The sequence below is a fragment of the Vicugna pacos genome, chromosome 6, assembly GCF_048564905.1.
Source record: "Vicugna pacos chromosome 6, VicPac4, whole genome shotgun sequence".
In the NCBI taxonomy this organism is placed as follows: Eukaryota; Metazoa; Chordata; class Mammalia; order Artiodactyla; family Camelidae; genus Vicugna; species Vicugna pacos.
The window spans coordinates 14,306,108-14,327,264 of NC_132992.1; the positions used below are offsets into that span (position 1 = coordinate 14,306,108).

The 21,157-nt window shown below is 34.1% G+C and overlaps 1 protein-coding gene across 15 annotated transcripts in view; it reads left to right on the forward strand.

Moving 5' to 3' along the window:
* The window catches only part of ATOSA (atos homolog A), a 99,823-nt gene extending 79,187 nt beyond the window's left edge, over positions 1-20,636 (forward strand). For 10 of the 15 annotated variants that reach the window (XM_031672765.2, XM_072962406.1, XM_072962400.1 and 7 more), the window contains 9 exons: positions 98-223; positions 1,048-2,893; positions 4,682-4,801; positions 7,654-7,733; positions 8,449-8,557; positions 10,867-11,025; positions 15,302-15,370; positions 17,636-17,835; positions 20,053-20,636. In XM_031672765.2, the coding sequence (XP_031528625.1) occupies positions 98-223; positions 1,048-2,893; positions 4,682-4,801; positions 7,654-7,733; positions 8,449-8,557; positions 10,867-11,025; positions 15,302-15,370; positions 17,636-17,835; positions 20,053-20,206 (2,863 nt within the window). In that variant the 3' untranslated portion in view covers positions 20,207-20,636. Of the gene's footprint in view, positions 1-97; positions 224-1,047; positions 2,894-4,681; positions 4,802-7,653; positions 7,734-8,448; positions 8,558-10,866; positions 11,026-15,301; positions 15,466-17,635; positions 17,836-20,052 lie in introns of those variants that run through there. The other 5 variants (XM_015242726.3, XR_004187411.2, XR_012073298.1 and 2 more) reach the window with 5 other exon arrangements.
* The last annotated feature ends 521 nt before the right edge of the window (positions 20,637-21,157 follow it).

Here is a 21,157-nt window from a genome sequence, read left to right on the forward strand (position 1 = left end):
CATTCTGAGTAATATTTTTATTTCAGCTTCTGTCTTTCTAAAATTCAGTCATTGTGTACTTGCTCACATTTAGATGATGCTGTTTTACTTCCCTTAGGAGTGGCGATCGATTTGTTGAAGAGAAGACTCTTCTATTGGCTGTCCGCTCATTTGTGTTTTTTTCTCAATTAAGTGCTTGGCTGAGTGTTTCTCATGGTGCTATTCCACGAAATATTCTTTACAGGTATGTCTAGGGCGGAAGGACAGTGTGCATTCAACTACAGTGGTGAGCTACTGAATGCTGTTTTACCTTTTATGCAGTTTATTTCCTTCATTTCTGAATATAAGTAAAATTTACTGAAGTTTCTCTCAAAACAAAGTAGAGAAATTTAGATGTGAATCAATATGAGTTTTGCTTGTTCAGTTAAATTTGGTGTAGAATAGTTTTTAGAGAAATTTTATGCTTACTTTAGAGAACTAGCAATGATTAAATACCACCATTATAAATAAAGGGGAAACACTTTCTGGGCTGCCGAATTTCCATAATGGTAGACTTACTTAATTTGGAAACTATAAACATATAGGCTGTTGAACAGCTGTCTAATTGTCTCTTTAAGCAGGTGGCCGTGAGATTGAGAGTGTCTCTTAATCACCTTGCACTATAGAATTAGTTGAATCCATTTATTTGGTAAAGACAAAGTCCTTGTTTTCTATTTTGCCCACTAATTTTGAATTACGATATTCTTGAGCTTTAATGCTTTAGTAGTATAGAGTTCTTAAAAAGAAGATCATCTCTATTCCAAGCGTAATCTGTTGTACTATTTATGTTGATTTTATCAGAATGACGAGCATGGTAAAGTAGGTAAGAGTGAAATCTCAATAGTAATTAATGCAAACAAAGTATATGACTGTGTAAAATTTTTAAAATAATATAATGATGTAAGTTTTTTAATGGAGTTATAATCGGTTTACAATGCTGTGTCAATTTCCAGTGTAGAGCACAATTTTACAGTTATACATGATCAGTTTTATAATCCATTGATTCCATTTTTTTCTGTGTGATTCTAGAATCAGTGCTGCTGATGTAGACCTACAGTGGAATTTTTCACAGACTCCAACTGAACATGTGTTTCCTGTTCCCAATGTTTCTCACAATGTGGCCTTGAAAGTCAGCGTTCAGTCCTTGCCCAGACAATCTAATTACCCAGTTTTGACCTGTAGTATTCACACTAATATTGGCCTTTATGAGAAAAGGATTCAAGAGCATGAACTTAAAACCCATCAGCACCGAAATTCTACTGAAGCAGAACAATGTAGTACAAACAGTTCACAGCGTCTGTGTAGCAAACAAACTTGGATGATGGCACCCGAAAGCATATTATTACATGCAAAAAATGGCACAACTCCAGAATATACAGCAGCTGTCAAAAATGTCAAACTATATCCAGGCGCTGGCAGTAAATCTGACTGTGGAACATCTCAAGGCAATATTCTGGGCGTTAGTGGTATAGGAGATAAAAAATCACATGAAACATCAGTGAGAACTGTAAAATCATTTTCAGTGATTGACTCCAGTGTCTCTAGATGCCAGAATTCTTGGCAGTCAGTTGGTGAGACTAATCCTTTAATAGGGTCTTTAATTCAGGAACGACAAGAAGTTATTGCAAGAATTGCTCAGCATTTGATTCATTGTGATCCAAGCACTTCACATGTTTCTGGACACCCACTTAATACACAAGAATCTAGTTCACTTAATTCAAAACTTCTCCGAGTTTCACAAGAAAATGAAAATGTGAGAAAATGTAAAGAAACTTTCTCCATTTCTTTTGGTATTCCAGAGCTCACCTCCTCAGAAAACACCAATGAGGGGAAAATTCGAGTAAAACCAGAAACCCCTCGGAGTGACACTTGCATCTCTAATGGTCTTCATTCTCGTCAGTCTGTTGGTGAGACTAATCCTTTGATAAGCTGTTTACTCCAGGAGCGGCAAGATGTTATTGCAAGGATTGCTCAACACTTGGAGCATATCGACCCAACGGCATCTCACATACCCCGGCAGTCATTCAACACGCAGGGCTCCAGTTCACTTCCTTCTAAAGTGTTCAGGAGTTCCTACGAAGACAAAAATCTGTTGAAGAAAAACAAGGATGATGCTTCTATTTCCATTTCTAACACAAAGTTTTCCTTGCTAGATGACATCAGTGAAGGGAAACACTTAATACCTAACAAATATTTTAGTTCTTTAAAATGCAGTAGTAAAGTCCAGCCTTCTTTGAAACCTCAGACAAGAAGAAATCTGTATCAGGACAATCCTCGTGAAATCCAAAGTACATTTCAAGAGACACAGAACAAAGCCACTGGTCTAATGACTCCCTCAAATATGTCTCATTGCAAAGAAAATAACTTAGATTTGAAAATCAGATTGGAAAACACACTTTCTGAGTGTCAGTTTAAGGAGCAAGAAATTAATGAAGTTGATAAACAGTATTCAAGTTGCAACAGTACTGACAAACAGATTTGCCCAAATAGGTATAAGGACAAAATAATAATAAATGGAAATTATAATTCAGAATCTTTAAACAATCACCAATTTGATCATTCAAAAATAAATGACTCAAAAATAAAAGTTACTGTGTTGGAAATGTCTGGATATTTGAACAAACACGAAAATGCGTGCTCAAATAAAGTGTCAAAAAGGCCCAAGCCATGTGAGCAAAATACTCAACTTAATAGTATAGAAAATTATTTCAATAAAGATAACGAAGGTTTCAAATGCAAAAAGCCAGATCAATTAAAAAATGAACAGGATAAGAAAGAAGATCCAATTGATGAAAAATCTCAAAACCGTTCTCAGAGAAAGAATGTAAAAGACTGTTTGTCTACGTGTGAACGACTGAAAAATACAGAGGTATTGGTAGGTAATAGCTAATATTTCAAATATAATCCTCAAACATTTGTTATAGTTTGCATTTTGTTTATAGGAGATCTAATTATTATGGCCCAAGATGCCCATTATTTATAAAACACACAGTCTGATATAGTAAACCTAAAATATAGAACTAGTATTAATATCCTTGCAAATAATGCACCCACTAAAGAGCACGTGCTAGGTAAATTCTTCTGGTTGCCCTTTTATGTTTATTTCAGTACTGTTAACAATTGCTGAAGAGTAAATAGAAGTCGGAAATGAAACTTGTATAGTTAATTTTAGTGTGTTGTTTGTTAGCAGTTCTGGCCTAATGTGCGTTATGCATTGCGTTATGCCAATGCTCAGCTAAGGATTTTAGGGATATCTGAAATGAAATCACTGGGCTGTTGGTCAAAATACTTGGGTTTCAGTACTGACAATTTGCTCTTTGAGTGAAGCTGAATAAATCACATTAACTTTCAAAAACCTCAACTTCCTCAATTTTAAAACAAGAATGATGTGTTTTTAATGCACTATATAAATCAAAGATATTTAAGTTAGTTCCATTTTATTTGACCTTCTACCAAATTATTTCTTAATTTTAGAAAAGTGTGATTAGGCTTGAATATCCTTTATTGAGATATAAATTTGTATTAGTTCTTGGAGTATGGGAAACTACTTAACTACCTTAATTTCCCTGATCCAAATTTGAATGACCATGGTTCATCTTTTTTATTATACAGATTAGTTTTGCTGGATATTACAGTCTTAAAATTATATCTTGTTCCCAATTTTTATTTTTCAACAGAAGATCTCATCTTTCCAACATACGGGTTTAATCAAATAGTAGTTTCCAATTTCCTAAAACTATAATTGTCACAAACCTACCTTGGCCTTTAGAATATTAGCTTTTCATCATCCTTTCTGGTACCTAATAGAAACGCTTACTCTGACCATGGTATTTTCCAAGACAGTAAGATTTGTTTTTTCATGGACTTGTTTTAAATATACTTGTACAGCATTTACTATGTGCCCAGGTACTCTTCTGAATGTTTTATACAAGTTGGTTTACTTAATCCTTACTTAACCGCTATGAGGTTAGGTGCTATTACTAACTCCAGTTTACAAATGAGGAGTCTAGGAGAGAGTAAGTAACTTGTGCAAGTTCATATAGCTAGTAAATGGTACAGCCAGGACCCCAATTAATTAGTCTTTTGTGATTTTCATTTATATGTTTTTATGACTTTCTGATTTCTGAGTATAAGCTTACCTGAATTCTTAAGAATTAGTCTATTTCTTGTATCACTTCAAAAACATGATACTGTGACAGTGTCAGATATATTTTAAAATTCACATTTATTATATTTTTATTTCATGCTTTACCAGATTGTATCCTCTGAGAATAACTCTTGCTATTGACATAGTTTCATATTTTAGAATATGATGCTAATTTTTTCTAACTGTGAGTTTTTTTTCCCACAAATTAAAAGAATTGAATATTAGCTTATACCAGATACTAGACTCTGGTTTATAAATAAGACCATATGTTGATAAGGCAATTGTATTTGGACATACTTTCTCTAGAATATTTGAGTTTATTCAGCATCTTAGAAAAAAACTCTTAAATACCGTTTTCTGATTGAAGTGTACATATGTGTGTGTATAGATAGATAAATAGGTCATTACATTTGCTTTACCACCAAGGATATAATACAATACCTCAGTACCTATTAAGAATAAATGTAAAGCTAAAAAAAATTAAATATTACCATTAAAATCTAATTCTTTTCCTAGCAGAGGACTACACCACTTAAACATTCAAATGTCTGGAGGAAACATAATTTTCATTCCTTGGATGGAACCTCAACCAGAGCTTTTCATCCTCGAACTGGATTGCCTCTTCTTTCAAGTCCTGTAAGTTTTTTTCTTTTATTTTGTGTTTAGAATTGCAAGCATGTAAAATGTTTGCAAATCATTTTGTCCAAACTTTAATGGAAAAAAATTTTAATATTTTAAAAATAAATTTCTAATTGGAAAACATTTTGTTTTTTGATACATTGAATAGCTAGATGCCAATATGGAAAAAGGCAGAAAAGTGAATAAAAATGCAATTTATTATGTTAGGATTATAAAATTTCTCTGAAATCTTTTGTCTAACATATTAATTGTTACCGAATGTAAGGAAAATACTTGGTGTCAAGTGAATAAATAGGTTTCTATCTTAGTGCTGAGGCTTGTTGACACGACCAGCTGGATCATCTGGGAATCAAATTTGTGGCTGTCTTTGACTTGAGACCCATGCAGTTAATCATCTTATTTTAAGACATACATGGTTCCCCACTCTACGTTTACAGATAGATGTATAGATCTGAGTGTGATGAAGAGCCTCACTTTGAGTCACACCAACTTCACCCTCGCTGTGTGGCATTGAGTGAATAATATTATCTCTCTCAGCCTTGGTCTCCTCATTTGTAAAGGGGGGGTGATAATATCTACCTTAGTGTTGGGGAGATGATTAGTACCTTTCCTGACAGATAGTAAACATCCAGTAGTTAGTCACTAGGGCTGCCATTTCAGTTAAAACAGAGGTAAGCAGTCAATATCCTAACAAACCAAAAACGTATTTATTTTGCTACTGATGTAAGATGAGTTTTGCTGTTTTGTGTGTGTATTTTAAGTAAACTCAAAGCATACAGTATCTGGCATATGTTCAAAAAATAATTCTTGAATAAGAGATCTAGATTTAAATTTACAACTTGGACCTTTATATGTTTATTTTAGAGAAGCTGAATTCCAAACAATTTAAAATAACCCCAAATATTTAACCTACCTATGAGTGCTTTCAAAATGCCCAAGTGATCAAGAAAAAAATTATTAGCATCATGCTAGTATAAAATGCACTACAGACTTCTGTTCAGTACGGTGGACTGAGTTGACACAAGAAGACCCTTCCTCGTTCCCAAAGACAGAAATCCTAGATAAAATGTAACACAACTTCTAAATACATAACATAGTGTTAGAGCGAGAAAGATAAACCTCAAAATACTAATGCTAACTTGAGGCTAATTGTGGCCTTCTGGGATATCTGAAGTACAGGGTTTAACACCTCTGCTGGAACAGGAGTCAGGTCTACACCAATCATAGCTGGGACCTAAAACCAAACTCTTCATAGAGCCGTAAACAGGGGAGGACTGCCATTCTAGAAATGAGAGAGGAGAACAAAATTCACCTATTTACTGAAGGGTGTAACAGGAAGGAATAGAGTAGGTGGGAAAAGAAGCCCTCCAAAGAATTTGGACCTAGGCCTAAGCCACCCATGGGCTGAGGGTTCTGAATTTGTACTGTCTATGAGGAAACATGGAACTATCTCATATTTATAATCCATGGCACCAAGGATGTATTGTCATGGAAGATACTCTTGCTGAACATGATCTCAGAGGAAAGAAAATTATAAAGCACTTTAAAAGAATCAGCAAGAGCAAGAAGTGAGAGAATTCAGATTTAGGGATCCTGTTTATCAGAGCAACTTGAAAGAGAATAAAAAATAATTCTGTTTAAAATGTTCTAAGAGAGAAATGAAGATAAAGACAAGGGATTGAGATGAAAGAGTAAGTGGACTGAAAAAATAGAAATTATAAATGTGAAAAATACTGTCATTGAAGTGTACACCCACATGTGCATACACATACACACTGGATTAAACAGTAGACTAGTATCAGCTGAATAGAGATCTAGTCAATGAATAGACACATGTTAAGAAAGCACCTAGAATAAAGTGCTGAAAGGAAGAGAGAGAGTAAAATATGAAAGAGCCCTGGAGGACAGAATGAAGTGTTCAATATAAACCCAGTAGAAATTCCAAGAGGAAGACTACATGGAATAAGGAAAATGCAGTATTAGAAGAAATTAGAGAACTTTCCAGAATTGAAGACATAAGAATTTGGATTGAAAATTTCACATTAAGTTCTGACTACAAAATATAGCATGTTGCATTTGTACAGCTCTCAAAAATACTGAGGTGGTTTAGACTTTCAGTATCATCTGTTCTTAGTCAGCAATTAGACTAATCACTCAGATACTTTATACATATTTAACGTTAATTCTAGTAACAAATCTATCTAACTTGCATGTTGTATACGATTTTACCTTTAATTTACACTTGAGAGTTTCATTTTGAGGATATTTTGAGTTTGTTGGTGGTTTGTCTTAAATGTAATCTAGTATACTATAGTAGTTGAATATCCAGAGTAGTATTTTTCAAACCTGTTCTCTGTGAAGCCCCAGCCAGGGTTCTTGGAAATGTGTGGTGAGGTAGGGATGGGTGGAGGAACAGCAGAGGTGGCAGGACCCCATGATCCCCTTTCCGTTTAATTCTATTTCTCCCTCTTTTTATTGTGAAGCTATAAATCATTTATTCCTACTGCCTTCCCCTAGTACAGAAGTATATGAAGTAAAAAAAATAAAAGTCATATATTATATATTGGGATTCCATGTAAGATTTGATTTTCGAAAAAACTGGTTCTGGTTCTTAAAAAATCAAAACCTAGTAAAAGTGCTGTTATTAATCATCTGTTTTTTTCAAACTAGTTAATAAAATGAAGACATAAGGTTAATATGTAATAAAGAGCATGATTTTAAGTAAGCTGTTATGGGAGAAGTTTTATTATTTTTTAAGATATACTTAAATTTCATTTGAAAATTATTGTATAAATTCAAGAAAAAATTGTACTCTTTTAAAATATCACAAATGATTATTTTAACCTTAGGTTCCTCAAAGAAAGACACAATCAGGTTGCTTTGACCTGGATTCTTCATTACTGCATCTGAAAAGCTTATCATCTAGAAGGTATTTATCTTAAAATTCTTTTGTGTATATGAAACAGTATTGCACAAAATTTTAGCCTTTCACAGTAAATAGTGTTGACTCTAACAATCAGAATTTTAATAGGAATATTATTTTCCAGCTTGTTATCATTTTCAATATGATTTCACATACAGTTATTAAGGATGAATGAGGGAGAAATTAAGACAATGAGTAGCTACTATAGAATGGTCGTCAAGATAAACATGTACATTAATTTTTAACATTTAAGTGAGTTTATATATTTCTGTCATTCACCTCCTTCTTTGCCTTACATTCCTTTGCAAAAAGCTTTGGCAATTTGTTCTATGTTGACAAATAATACTCTCATTATATTCTTTAGTCACATAATTTTGCCTTTGTATCCTATTTATGAACTGAAAATTAAGATTGATATAGAAGACTGTATTACAGTATTAAATATTTCCAGTAGATGCCACTATGTGATACATTATAAATTCCACCTTGAAACAAGAATGTTATATATACTCTTTATCAAATATTATGACAAAGATTATAAAATCTAATCAGGAATTTAAAACTAGATATTTCATACTTTAAAATTCGGTTACATTAGTTTTTTATTGTGGTAGTTTAAGTAAAATTGATTAGATTCTCCTAATTTAATTCTGCACAAAAGTAAATTAGAAGATATTTTAACGGATATGTCCATTTGCTGACTTGTTCTTGTTTTAAATAGTCCTCGACCGTGTTTAAACATTGAAGATGATCCGGATATTCATGAAAAACCATTTCTGAGTTCTAGTGCTCCACCTGTAACGAGTCTTAGTCTCTTAGGAAATTTTGAGGTAATATTTTCTGAAACTATTTTAAGAGTTGAAGTTTCTTAACCCAGACCCATGGTGTCATTTATGTCATTTGCTTGTGAAAAAGAAATAAAAAAATGGATTATATTTTTCCAAAGCCTGAAAATCAACCCCTCCCCTCCTTCAGTCCAGCACAATGCTGACAGCCATTCAAAATGGGTCAATTATTTGTCCCACATGGGGTAATCCCAGTGCCTCCTATTAGTATAAAATAGCTGGAATTTTCTAGAATTTTATGTAAGTAGAGTGATTTGGTATTGACTCTTTTTTAGGGTCTGGGGCTTTTTTCAAGTGATTTTATATGTGTGTGTGTATATATACATATATACACATACATATGCATGTATGTGTGTATGTGTATATGCATGTATGTAAACATATATAATCACCTATGACCTTGTTCAACTTGCTTATTAATTGATTTAGGGGGTTTAATATGTAGATTCTCAAATCATCTACAAATAGGGACAGTTTTATTTATTACTTTGTAATTTGTATGCCTTTTCTTTTCTTGTTGTTTGCATTGAATAAGACCTAGCATGCATGCTTTAGTATATTAGTTTAAAGTCACAAAAGTCTGAATAAAGCCAGAGACTAATATGGGTCACTGACCTTATCCATAAGCATTTTTATATGTGCTCTTTCTATGAAAATTTTATATATCTTTAGAATATTTTTCTTATTTAAGAAGCATTTATTGAGTACCTACTACATGTCATGCTGTATGCTAGGGATATGAAGCTAAATAATAAAGTTCCTGCCTTAAAGAAGTTTACAATCTACTGGAGAAGGTGGACATGTAAATAATTTATAAATTCAAGTAGTTAGCAGTGTGATAGAAATGTTCTCAGTCCTCATATATTTGCTCTCTCTGCTAAAGGGATTGGGAAAGCTTTGCTAAGAACTGTCACTTGAGCTTGGTTACAAAAGATGAGTAGGAATTTGCCAAGTAAATTTGTGTGGGGAGTGGTAAGGGATTCTAGACAGATGGAACGACATGTGCAAAGACATGTGTGCAAAAGTTGTAAAAGAGCATGATGGTGTTGAAAAGTATCAACTGGAACTGGAGCAGAAGACTGTGTGCCAATGAGGAGAGCTGAGGTAAGAAAGGGCAGGGTGGGCCTTACCTCCCACACTGCAAAGATTTGACTTCACCCTGTGTGGGAAATACAAAGTTTTTAACCTGGTGGGTGACATAAGACTTTTTTTTTTTTTAAAGAAAAACTCTGGCAGTAATACAGAGGATACACTAGAGGTGGAATAACTAATTCAGAGGTGTTGGATTTGTTCAGAGGAGAAGCTGTAAGGTTCTGAGCTAGGCTGGTGGTGGGGGAGAGAGCTGAGGCCATAAGACTGAGAGGTCGTATCAACGGGATATGGACTGGATTGACTGCAGGGCAGGAGGGAGAGATAGAAGGCTGGTTGCACGTAGTCTCTTGGTCTGGCCTTTTTGATCAGGAGGCTTTGGAATTGCTGATATCACTTTCAAATTTAGACTCATGAGGGCTTGCAGTGTTCCTTTTCAAAGAGTCTCTAAACCAAAGAAATGCTACTGACATTTCGTGATGTGTACATATATATGTTGATACTTGTATATAAAAGAGAGCCTATGAAAGGTTTAACATGTTCCTCATAGCTGAACAAATAACAACTAAATTGATAAAAGTGGTTACCTCAGCAAGTCAGCTTGGGAGATATGGATAAGGAGTTTCTCTACTGTTTGTATTTCGGTAGTTTAAAGGTTTTTTTCTCCCCCGTGTGCATTTACTATTTTTTAAAATTACACAATAAAACACGTGTCACGTACAAAAGTTTTCAGGAACGAGTTGTTTCTCAAAGTTATACGTCCTTGGCTTTCTCTTTTGATGGAACTCCTGTATATGACCTGTAACAAGTTTTCAAGCGCTTCTCCATGGCTCGCCCGAGGACTAGACTGTGAGGAGTAAGAAAACTTCTAACACTATACCTGCTCTCGTACAGCATATTTTTCTTTACAAAGATAAGAATAACACATTAAACAGTTAGGTCTGAATAATGGTGAAGTTCAAGGATAGTTCAGTGTGGGCTGGAATAGTGAGGAGGCCACACTTTTATAGGATGGCAGAAGATTGGTGTGGGAGGGGGTTAACTTCAGGTCAGATGAACATTTGAAATGAGGGCATGGCAATGGCTTCGGCCACCTCTCTAGTCCCAGAAAGCACAGTAATGTATTTCTTTAAACAGAAAGAAAGAATGACTGTGTTCAACTTTTAAATTTTATTTCTTAAAAATTCCTTTATTTTGTCTTCCAGGAATCTGTCTTGAACTATCGGTTAGATCCTCTTGGCGTTGTTGATGGTTTTACTGCCGAGGTCGGGGCAAGTGGTGTTTTCTGCCCCACTCATTTAACTCTTCCAGTTGAAGTGTCATTCTACAGTGTTTCCGATGATAATGCTCCTTCTCCTTATATGGCAAGTATTTAAAATTTTTTTTAAATTGTCTTTTCCTGTTCAAATCAACCAACTTAATGACAAATACCAATGTCTTTAAATTTAAAGAGATTTAGTTCTGCTTTGGTGCAATACTTGAACATATAAAGTACTTCCTAAGAGAAAGCTGAAGGCTAAATGCAGGCTAATATAACCAAAATATTACCTCACAACTTCTTTCTGAGCAAGCGCTAATGACAGATATCCTTTATTGTATTTGAGGATGGTGCTGAAAATATATTTCTTTCTGTGTAATCTGAAAAAATGATAAAAATTTGATTAATGACACTGGAGTCAGATCTGGGTTTTTATGTGAGGTCTTACTTTTACTGCAATAGACATAGAAATATACAGCTCTGGTCTTGCTACTTGAGTTTCCTAACTTATCACCTGGCCTAATTTCTTCCTTTTCCAATATCCCTCACCCCCACCTTCTAGGTTTTCAAAGACATCAGTAACAGTGTCTTTTGTTATTAATAAAAGATATGAAAAGGGAATTCTACATAATTGAGAAGTATCAGAGGAAGGGAAGTTATAATTTTTAGGGACCTAAATATAGCCTACTCATTATTGGCCTAGTTTGTTCAGGGAAAATTGTTTAGCCTTACTCCCTTCTAAGGGTGAAAATTTTAGTCAAGAGTCTAATCTGTGTTTCATACTTTGATAGAAAAAGCATAGTTGTGTCTAATCATTCAAAGTTTTCTTTTCCCAATAATATTTATATTTGTGGGTCATAATCATGAAGATGCACACCAATGGTTATCATGAAAGAAACAGGCCCAATTCTTCACAAACTTGCCCAATTATCACATATACCACGTGTTATTCATTTACCATAGAAAGATGTGTCCACTTCCCCGTATAATTTTGAAAAAAAAAATAACAGTTAAATTTGAATAATTAATAAAATGGAAAATATCATTGAGATAAGTTCAGTATCAAATGTGTATCAATTAACACAACACTGTAAATCAAGTATACTTCAATCAAAAAATTTTTAAAAAGAAAAAATGTTTATCAGTCATACTGGAATGCTTTCAATATTAGACTAAAGGTGCCCATTTTGCTTAACCAGAACATCAAAAATTCTCATCAATTTCACATACTCTTTTGGCACATAGTAATAGAGAGTGGAAAGATAAGGTCTAACATAACGTAATCTGTCATTAGTGTACAGAGTCCCTGATGACCATTAGGATAAGTTAGAAAGAAGATAAAAGAGTGAATTGGCTAAAAATGAGCTCAAAAAATATCTTTGAGTGAAATTCATGAGCAGTAGGTAATTTGAACTATGCTTTAAAAGAGCAAAACAACATTGTTCCTTGACCTTGCTTGACATCTAAAAAATGAAGGATTAAGAGAGAAAGGATTTTATCTCGCTGTCTCCAGAAACTGCATACAAATGATCGTAGATTTTGAAGAAATATTGGAAAGAGTTTAAATCAGGTTAAGTTAGTCTATCCTTTAAGAATTTCTTACTTACTTTTCTGTGATAATATTTTTTAATACATTTTCCAGTATGTAATTTTTTTTTCACTCATTAAGAATGAGTAAAGTTACCTTTGCAAGAAGTTACCCAATTGAAATCATAGACCACAGATATTTCCTACTGTAAAGTAATAAAAGTAATCTTATTCTTTAGGAAATTTGAGTTATGTTTTGGTAGTTTAGTCTGTTTTCAGAGGATTGATCATGTTTTGATAAGATAGTACATATCATAGACCAGCAGAGCTAAGTGGACACCAAACCCCTGTTTGTTACTCTAATAATAACCTTGAAACCTCTCATAACAAATTATACAAATGACTCATGAAGGTGAAATTTTAGGACAGAGAATTCTGTTTTTTGGTGCAGAGATAACATAGGGCTTTTCATTAAATAATTCCTGTAAGATAAGCTTGGAGGGGTGTTTAGCTCAGTGGGAGAGTGTGTGCTTAGCTTGCACGAGGTCCTGGGTTCAATCCCCAGAACCTCCATTAAAAAATAAATAATAAAATTAAATTAAATTAAATTAAATTAAATTAAATTAAATTAAATTAAAAAAATAAAAATAATAATTTGTTTTAAAGATTACCTTAAAGCCATAAAATATCTACCTCCACTTGGGTGTCAGTGGTAAAAATGTTCTCCAAGTGTTATGTAATATGACAACATTTCACTGTTTAGAAATTACTGCAGGGGGGGAGCCAGGCAGAAGGTCTAAAGCAAGTTTTTCAGGGGCAAATTCATAGTATGACTTGCATTAGTATCTTATTAACAATGCTATATAGTCTCTTCTATTTGTAATTAACCACATTAAGATATACTTCCTTCTGTATTCCCCAATCATTTAAGAAGGAGTTTTTGTGTAAGATTTTGACCAAATTTAGTTCATCTTAATCTTCCTATTCCATCCTTAAATAGCAGAAGAAAGTGTGTTTTTCTTCTTTATGTTAAACACAGTAACTTTCTAGGTGGAAATATTAATATGTCAACCAATTAAAATAATGAAATTATTTAAATACTAAATTTAATAATAATACTATTAAAATTCCAAATACTTTCCCAATCTCTTTCTAAAATTCCTAACTTACCATTGCCAATACTGGCCTTACATTGCTTAGAAGTAATTGTTGTAAATTGTTGCCTTAAACTTTGATAAGACTTTAAAAAAAATCTATTATTTCTTTATATATTGATTTAGTTACTGTTATCACGTTCTAAGAACTATTAGAATTGTATCTATTAAAGGAAATAAGTATTAACTTGGTAGTAGTTGTTGCCTCACTAGTTTTCCTATATGTCTTTAGGGGAGGATGGCAAGGAAGAACAGTAATGTATTGTCTGTAGCAATATGATTAGAAAGGTAGCTGTTATTTAGATATGTTTTGCTTTTTCTTCCTGGAACTAGGAAGAAGAGGAACTTCATATACCATAGCATTTTTTTCATGTAGAGAAGATTGTAAGAGAGAAAGTGTTGAAATTTTATTGCCGTTTTGGTTAGGAATACAGTTTGTTGATAATGCTGTTGTCATGCTTTAAATGACCGTGTGATAAATCAGATTTTTAAGAACCACATATGTCTTTTCAGTGCCCATTTCCATGAGCATTTCCCATTATTAACGTGTTAATTTAATATTCTGATTGTCAAGTGCTGTTCATTGGAGATTAGGTATTCACATATTGGAGTCTGGCCCTCCCTTTTACCTTTGTCCTGTCCTTCTTACCCCCTACCACCATCCCTGGTCTGTCTTTCAAACCTGACAGAGATGTTGCCTGATGGGACAGTCCTGTTTTATATTTGCTTTTACATAAGGTTGACATGTTTTGGCATGTACAGTGCATAATGATAGGATAAGAACTGTGGAGTGTACAATTACTCTACTTAACTACCCAAAAGAAAACTATTCATCCAGTTAAGACAAATGAATCAGCATTTGCTCCTTAAAACTATCTAGGAATTAAGTCTCACAATCACCACCTGTAGTCATTTAGTCATCCTGGTTATCTAGGGACTTACACGCATTCAATCTTAGCTTCCCTTGTTTTAATTTATACTGTTTCCAATTGTTTGGACCCCTGCAGTGATTAGAGCATCTTTTTCAGAAAACTGCTTTATATAATACAACAGTACTTCTTAAACTTTAATGTACGTGTGATATCAACTCGAGAATCTTGTTAAAATGCAGATTTGATTTGGTAGGTATGGGGAGAAGCCAGAAATTCTGCATTTCTAACAGGTTCATAGGTGATGCTGATGATGTTAGTCCATCTCTAGTCAGAAATCCATGTAGGTATATAACAACTCAACTTGCTGACTGAAGAACTGACTTCATTTTTGGGCAAGACTTAGACCCTTGCTCATTCCTGGCTTTTTATATGTCCAAAGACCAATAAATTGTTTTGCTTCTTCATTTCCCTCTTCCCACATGATACAAGAGAATAATTCTTACTTCCTTTTTAGTTAAGGAACTTCTCACTTCTGTATCTTACACCTTAATAGAAATTTCAGGCCGCATGGTCACTGATGTTACATATTGTTCATTGCAACATCTCCAGGAAGCGCAGTAAATTCTTTCCTTACAGGAGGGATCCTCACTATTTCATATTCATAGAATGTATCTCTATTAATTCTCTGTGAATGTTTTTCCATACAAATACAATTCTGAAATGTTAGTAATTACATGATTTATTATTATTTTAGTCTTTTGTGTGTGTGTGTGTATATATATATATATATGCGTGAGTTTGTACTCAATTTGTCTTCTTTTATTTCAAGGGTGTGATTACTTTAGAGTCCCTTGGTAAAAGGGGTTATCGAGTACCTCCTTCAGGAACAATACAAGTGGTATGTGTTTTATAGCCTACAATTGCAATAATCATTCTCTCACATACATATAGAACTTAGCCCTTTCTCCTGCTACTGCTGCTGCAACAACTTTGGTAAGTAACAGTGGGGCTGCAGCTTTGTTTGGAGTTTCCCTGCTCTGCCCCAGGAATGACCATTTGGGGACCTCCATAAAAGGAAAGCATTAATAAGCTAATCAAGGTGAATGCATTAGAAAAATAGTATATGACAGTTAACTTAAATAGAGCTATTTTTAATATAATTAGAATTTAGCAATGCCAGTGCCTTCTATTTAATATAATAAGCCAGGCTGAGATTGATCTATGTAAAATGAAACCCCAAATGTGAGTATTGTTTTGGCAGGAAAACTTGGAAAGCAATATTCTATTATCCTTAGTGTAATAATTTCTAAAATTAATCTAGTGAGATGGTTACACAAAGCAGAAATGCAGTCTGACAAATGTCAAGCAGAGAAGGCATCTCTCCTTTTAGTCTAGGTGTTGATCTAGTTTGGGCTCGGGAGACTTCTAGCCCAGAGCAATAATCCTTCATCATCCTTGATTCTCAGAAGAGTAATTTGGTATCAAGGCTAGTTTGCCATTGCGTTTGTTTCCAAGTCAGACCCAGGATAATCCTGTAAGCTTGGAAGTCTATTACAGTGTGGCTCTTGCAACTCTTGAAAAGAGTCTAGCTGGTATTTGTCAATTGTGCCTCAATAAAGCTGAAATTTAGAGAAAAAAAAAAAAGCCTAGCTGAGTTTCTCACACTCAGAATCTGGTCTAATTCAACAAACCTTTTTCTGACCTTTGGCTATAGTGTACTCAATGCTTTACCAGACCACGTTTACTCATCACCATTGTTCCAGTGCAGCAAGGAGTCTGTACATTTGTTTGTCTCATATCACACAGGGATGAACTGTAATACTATGCAATATATATGTGTCTATGTATTACAATATGTACACATGCATAAATTTTACTGAGGAAAAATCACTGCATATTAAAGTAAGATCTCTATGTTGGATGGATTTCCTGAACTAAAAGAGTGATCATCTTCTAATCTCTTGCCTCGGGCTATGTTGCTCTTGTTAAAGTGTGAGTCACTGGAAAGCTGGCTGTCAGTTTTCATAATAATGAGACATAAACCTATTACCCCTTGTTTGAAGACTGCCAACAATAATGGTTAATTCTGAATCTGAATTTTGGGTATGTCTTTCACTCCTTATATAAGTTTAATTATGTATAAACATGGTTTGAACTCCTGGCTTGCTAGTTATTGTAGTTATTAAATGTATTAGCCTTAATCTTAAGACTCACTAGATTTCAAAAATTGGATCATAATATTGATATATTTCTCATTTTGATTCAGTGAGTGATGTCCAGTGCCACGGATGAGCTTCTGAAAGCATGGGCACCAAGTTACCTATTGATGTGTTGGTAATTTGGTTAAAGTCAAATCAGCAGCTTGGATTTTGTTTAAAAAGTAGTACCTTAAAAAATAATATTTCTTCAATTATTAATGGCCAAGTATCAGTTGAACTTAATTTTGGTCTATTATGGTATTGATGATGATTTTTTAAAAAGTATAGTGTCACTACAGTTTTTGAAATGAATTCAACTATAAGAACATGAAGTATTACTTAGTCTACATTGTAACTAATAATAATGAACTTTATTTTCTAAACTTGGAAAATTTTCCAAATGGGAAAAGGTCTCTTTTTTGAGAACATATTTTAAATTTTATAATAACTATGTGTACCTAAAACACCAAAGTCTAGTTTTGCCAAGCTTTTACATTTTAAAAATTATATTTATTCTTTATTAAAATATGAGGAAAATTAAAATTCAATTTGAGTATTTTGCAACTGATGCATTTTAATGGAGCTAATTTTTGAAATAATTGAACTGGAATATTTTAATCCAGTGAAGATATATTTTGCTTAATCTAGTCGGACCATTTCTTAAAATGTGAACAAGAGTGAAAGTTATGTATTGTCCATTATTAATGAGACTTGTGACTAAAAATTCTAATTTGTTACAGGATCTTATATTACTGTGAATAAAAAATTAAACTGAACCATTTTTTAAAAATTGAATATCATTTCATAAACTTCTGAAATTGTATTAACTTTATTCCGCCAAACTGAATTGTATCCACTGGGATTAATTTATTATGAAAAAGCCTATTTTATTATTGGCTCAGTCATTTTGAGTCAGATCAACAAAATACTGTTTTTAAAGAATAATTTCTATATTGTTTCTTCAGACCTTATTTAATCCTAATAAGACTGTGGTGAAGATGTTTGTTGTGATATATGACTTACGAGATATGCCAGCCAATCATCAGACATTCCTACGACAAAGAACTTTTTCTGTACCTGTTAAACAAGAAATGAAGAGAAGTGTTAATAAAGAGAACATCCGACATACAGAAGAACGGTTATTACGCTACCTCATACATTTGAGGTAATGCTTCAGATGAATATTTAGAAGAAAACTCTACAATTTTTAAGTTTATTTTTAAAAACTGTTGCTCTAACTAGACCAGTGCCCCTTGGAATTTGCTTAATTTGGACACTTTTATGAGATGCCATGATGCAGAAAACACATGGCATATCTTCCTCTGGTCATCGTTGTTGAATAAGGGGAGTCTTCATGTATAGCTGTATAATAGAAAATATTTTATAGCGAAACAAATGCTGATATATCTGGGGCAGTGAAACCCAGTTTTCTAAACTAGTGTTGTCCAATAGAATAGTAATATGAGCCATGTATGTATTTCTGTATTTTCTAGTAGCCACATTTTAAAAAGTAGTATGAAACAAAGGATTAGTATATTTTATTTAACCTAGCAAATTCAAGTGTTATAATTTGAATATAAAATCTATGTAAAATTATCAATGAGTTATTTTACATTCTTTTGCTATAGTAAATATTTGATGTAAATACTTATTTCACACTAACAAACAGCACAACTCAATTTGAACTAGCCACATTTCAAGTGCTCAGTAGCCCCATGTGGCTAGTGGCTGCTGAATTGGACAGGGAAGTTTTTTGTTGTTGTTGTTTGTTTGTTTTTTGTGGAGGTACTGGGGATTGAACCCAGGACCTCATGCATGCTAAGCACACACTCTACCACTGAGCTATACCCTCTCCCCAAGGACAGGGAAGTTCTTAACCTTCATTTATTCATTCATTTGTTCAAGTGTTGATGTGTCAGGCATGCTTCTAGACTACAGGGAAATAGCAGTGACAAAATCTCTGTCCTCAGACAGTTTGTATTCTAGTGATCCCATCAGAAATATGTTTTCCTCTGATTTTTACTACCCAGCTCACACATCTAAGTTGTGAGAAACCATCTATTGGCTCTTGAGGTCCATGCTCCCAGCATCCTAAGGTAAGGTTTTCAGCCCTGAAATCTTAGTGTAGTTCTTAGGATCAATGAGCAAGTCTATTGGTTAAAAGAAAATTCCATAGCCTTTTGCCTGTAACTCTGTTCCTAATAACTTTCTGATGTTCACAGTAAGTCCTCAATCATGTCAGTGACAGTAATTTATCTTAGTGTAATTCCTTACTCCAGGGAGCCCTATTCATCAGGAGGAGGCACCTTCCTTCCAGGGCCCAGGCAGAGGACCTCTTTAATCTGTTACAACCTTAGCTGTATGTAACCAACATTAACCAAAGTAAAAATCAACTATCTCAGCTTTTATAATCCCCACATCATGATTAGATACTTTAAATGCTGTAAAGAAACTGCTTTGGAAAATATGGCATAATTCCCAAAGTTCACCATGTTCTCCTTCAGGTTGAGAAGGTGAAAAACTTCAGAAAGAATGAGTAAGCCAGTCAGGGGTCTGCTTTAATATATACAACTGACCACCAGATTTTTCAGCTAATTTAGGAATAAAGTCCACAAACACAGAATATTTCTGCTATGCAAAGAGAAAACCAGAGAAATTAGCACCAAACGGTATGTTTGACTATCTGCCAGTTAAATTTATGTGGTTAAAGCCTCCAACCCCCTATATTATGTTGTAGATTTAAGCAGCGGATAGAAGCTTTGGTAACTACTTTCATTTCACTGCTAACTTTCCTCTTGTTTTTTTTTTTTTAATGATGATTAGGCTTTATTTAGCTAGCCACTGCTGATTGATAGCAGTCCTTTCGTCCTTTCTCATCCTGTGATTGTCCTCGAAACTTGATCATTTTCTGTGATGACTTTCCAAGTATGGAATCCTTTTTAGTATGCTCAAAATTGTAGGAGGGCAAATTGTGTGAAATGGGTCATTCTGTGTAGCTAGAAGGTGCTTGGCCTTCAAAGCCCAAATGAAATATAATTGGCTGGCATGAACTGAAACTGGATGCTGTAGATGAGGAAAGGTATGTGCTGTGGTGCCGGGGAGGTAAAGCAGGATTGTACGTGAAACCCAGATATACAGAAAGAAGCAACTCTGTCATTGTAAGCGGGGAAGGGAGTACAGAACATTTAAAGAATAGGAAGAGGCACTTAAATAGCAGCACGAGCTTTGGCAATGTAAGACTTTAAATATCTCAATAAAGAGATCCTGTCAATATCACAGCAAGACTAATTCTTCCTGCTTTCAAAATGTAATTACTCAGGTTTGCTTATTTTAAACACCAATTCCCTAAAATGACGCATCTTCTTCTTGTGTCTTTGTTTAGGTTCCAGAGTTCTAAATCTGGAAAGATCTACCTCCACAGAGATGTACGGCTACTGTTCTCTAGAAAGTCAATGGAAGTTGATAGCGGTGCTGCATATGAACTCAAATCCTACACTGAATCGCCAACAAACCCTCAGTTTTCACCGAGATGTTGATAAGGAGTGACAGTTTAAAGTATTTGCTCAGTACCCAAGGTTGAAAGCAAAAATTAGCGTAGAAGGGAGTGTACCAAAATAACCAGCAGGAGAGTGAATCCTCTCCTGTTATCCTGGACCAGTTTTTATTCAAGGATTCCTGGAATGAGATCCACATATTCCAAGTAGACTGGAAATACTCATATCCTAATCCTTTTTGTACTGTTGAAACCACTTCATTGGACATGTTGCAATAGCAACCCCTCCACCCCCGCAGTTAGATTAGTGTTTACACGTTTTATTTTTCAGTTATTTAATATTTAATGTTTTCCCTAATACTCAAGTGATGTTTGTCTCTAGTGTTCTAACGTAGCACAAATCCTATGTAAAATCATACTATGTATTTTTGACATTAATGTTGAAATCTGAAATATATGCACAAGTCTTTTAATTTTGTGTGATGTGTTTTAAGTACTATTCCTTTAAGTTATTGAAAATGAGAATGAAATGTTGAGCTTCTTTAAGATTAACGCACTATGCAAGCATGTGTACTTTTTATATCTCCCGGGTTTAGTTTTTACAACCCGCGTCCAGGTTGCTGTCTCACGTGGTAGTCCCCTAACAGGCTGTCCTGGCGGTGCAGGCGGACCCAGCTGCTTCACACTTCCCTTGCAGGTTCAGATCATCATGCCCATTCATAGTCCTTCTAGAACCCCTTATCCCAGAAACAGTTCTATTTTTTCCTTAATCACTACTACAGAGGCTTTACATTAAATTGCTGTCCCGTGCTAGATAACTTTTGCAAATTGTTAAAAGAATATGTACTTTGGAAACAAATTAGTATTTATATTGTAAATATATGCAAAAAACAAAGAAACGTGTATTTGGCTTTCATTTTTAGATGAGACATTTATGTGATTGAGTGAATTTCTGGTACCCATCGGCAGTTTGTGTTCTGTCTTCACAGCTAAC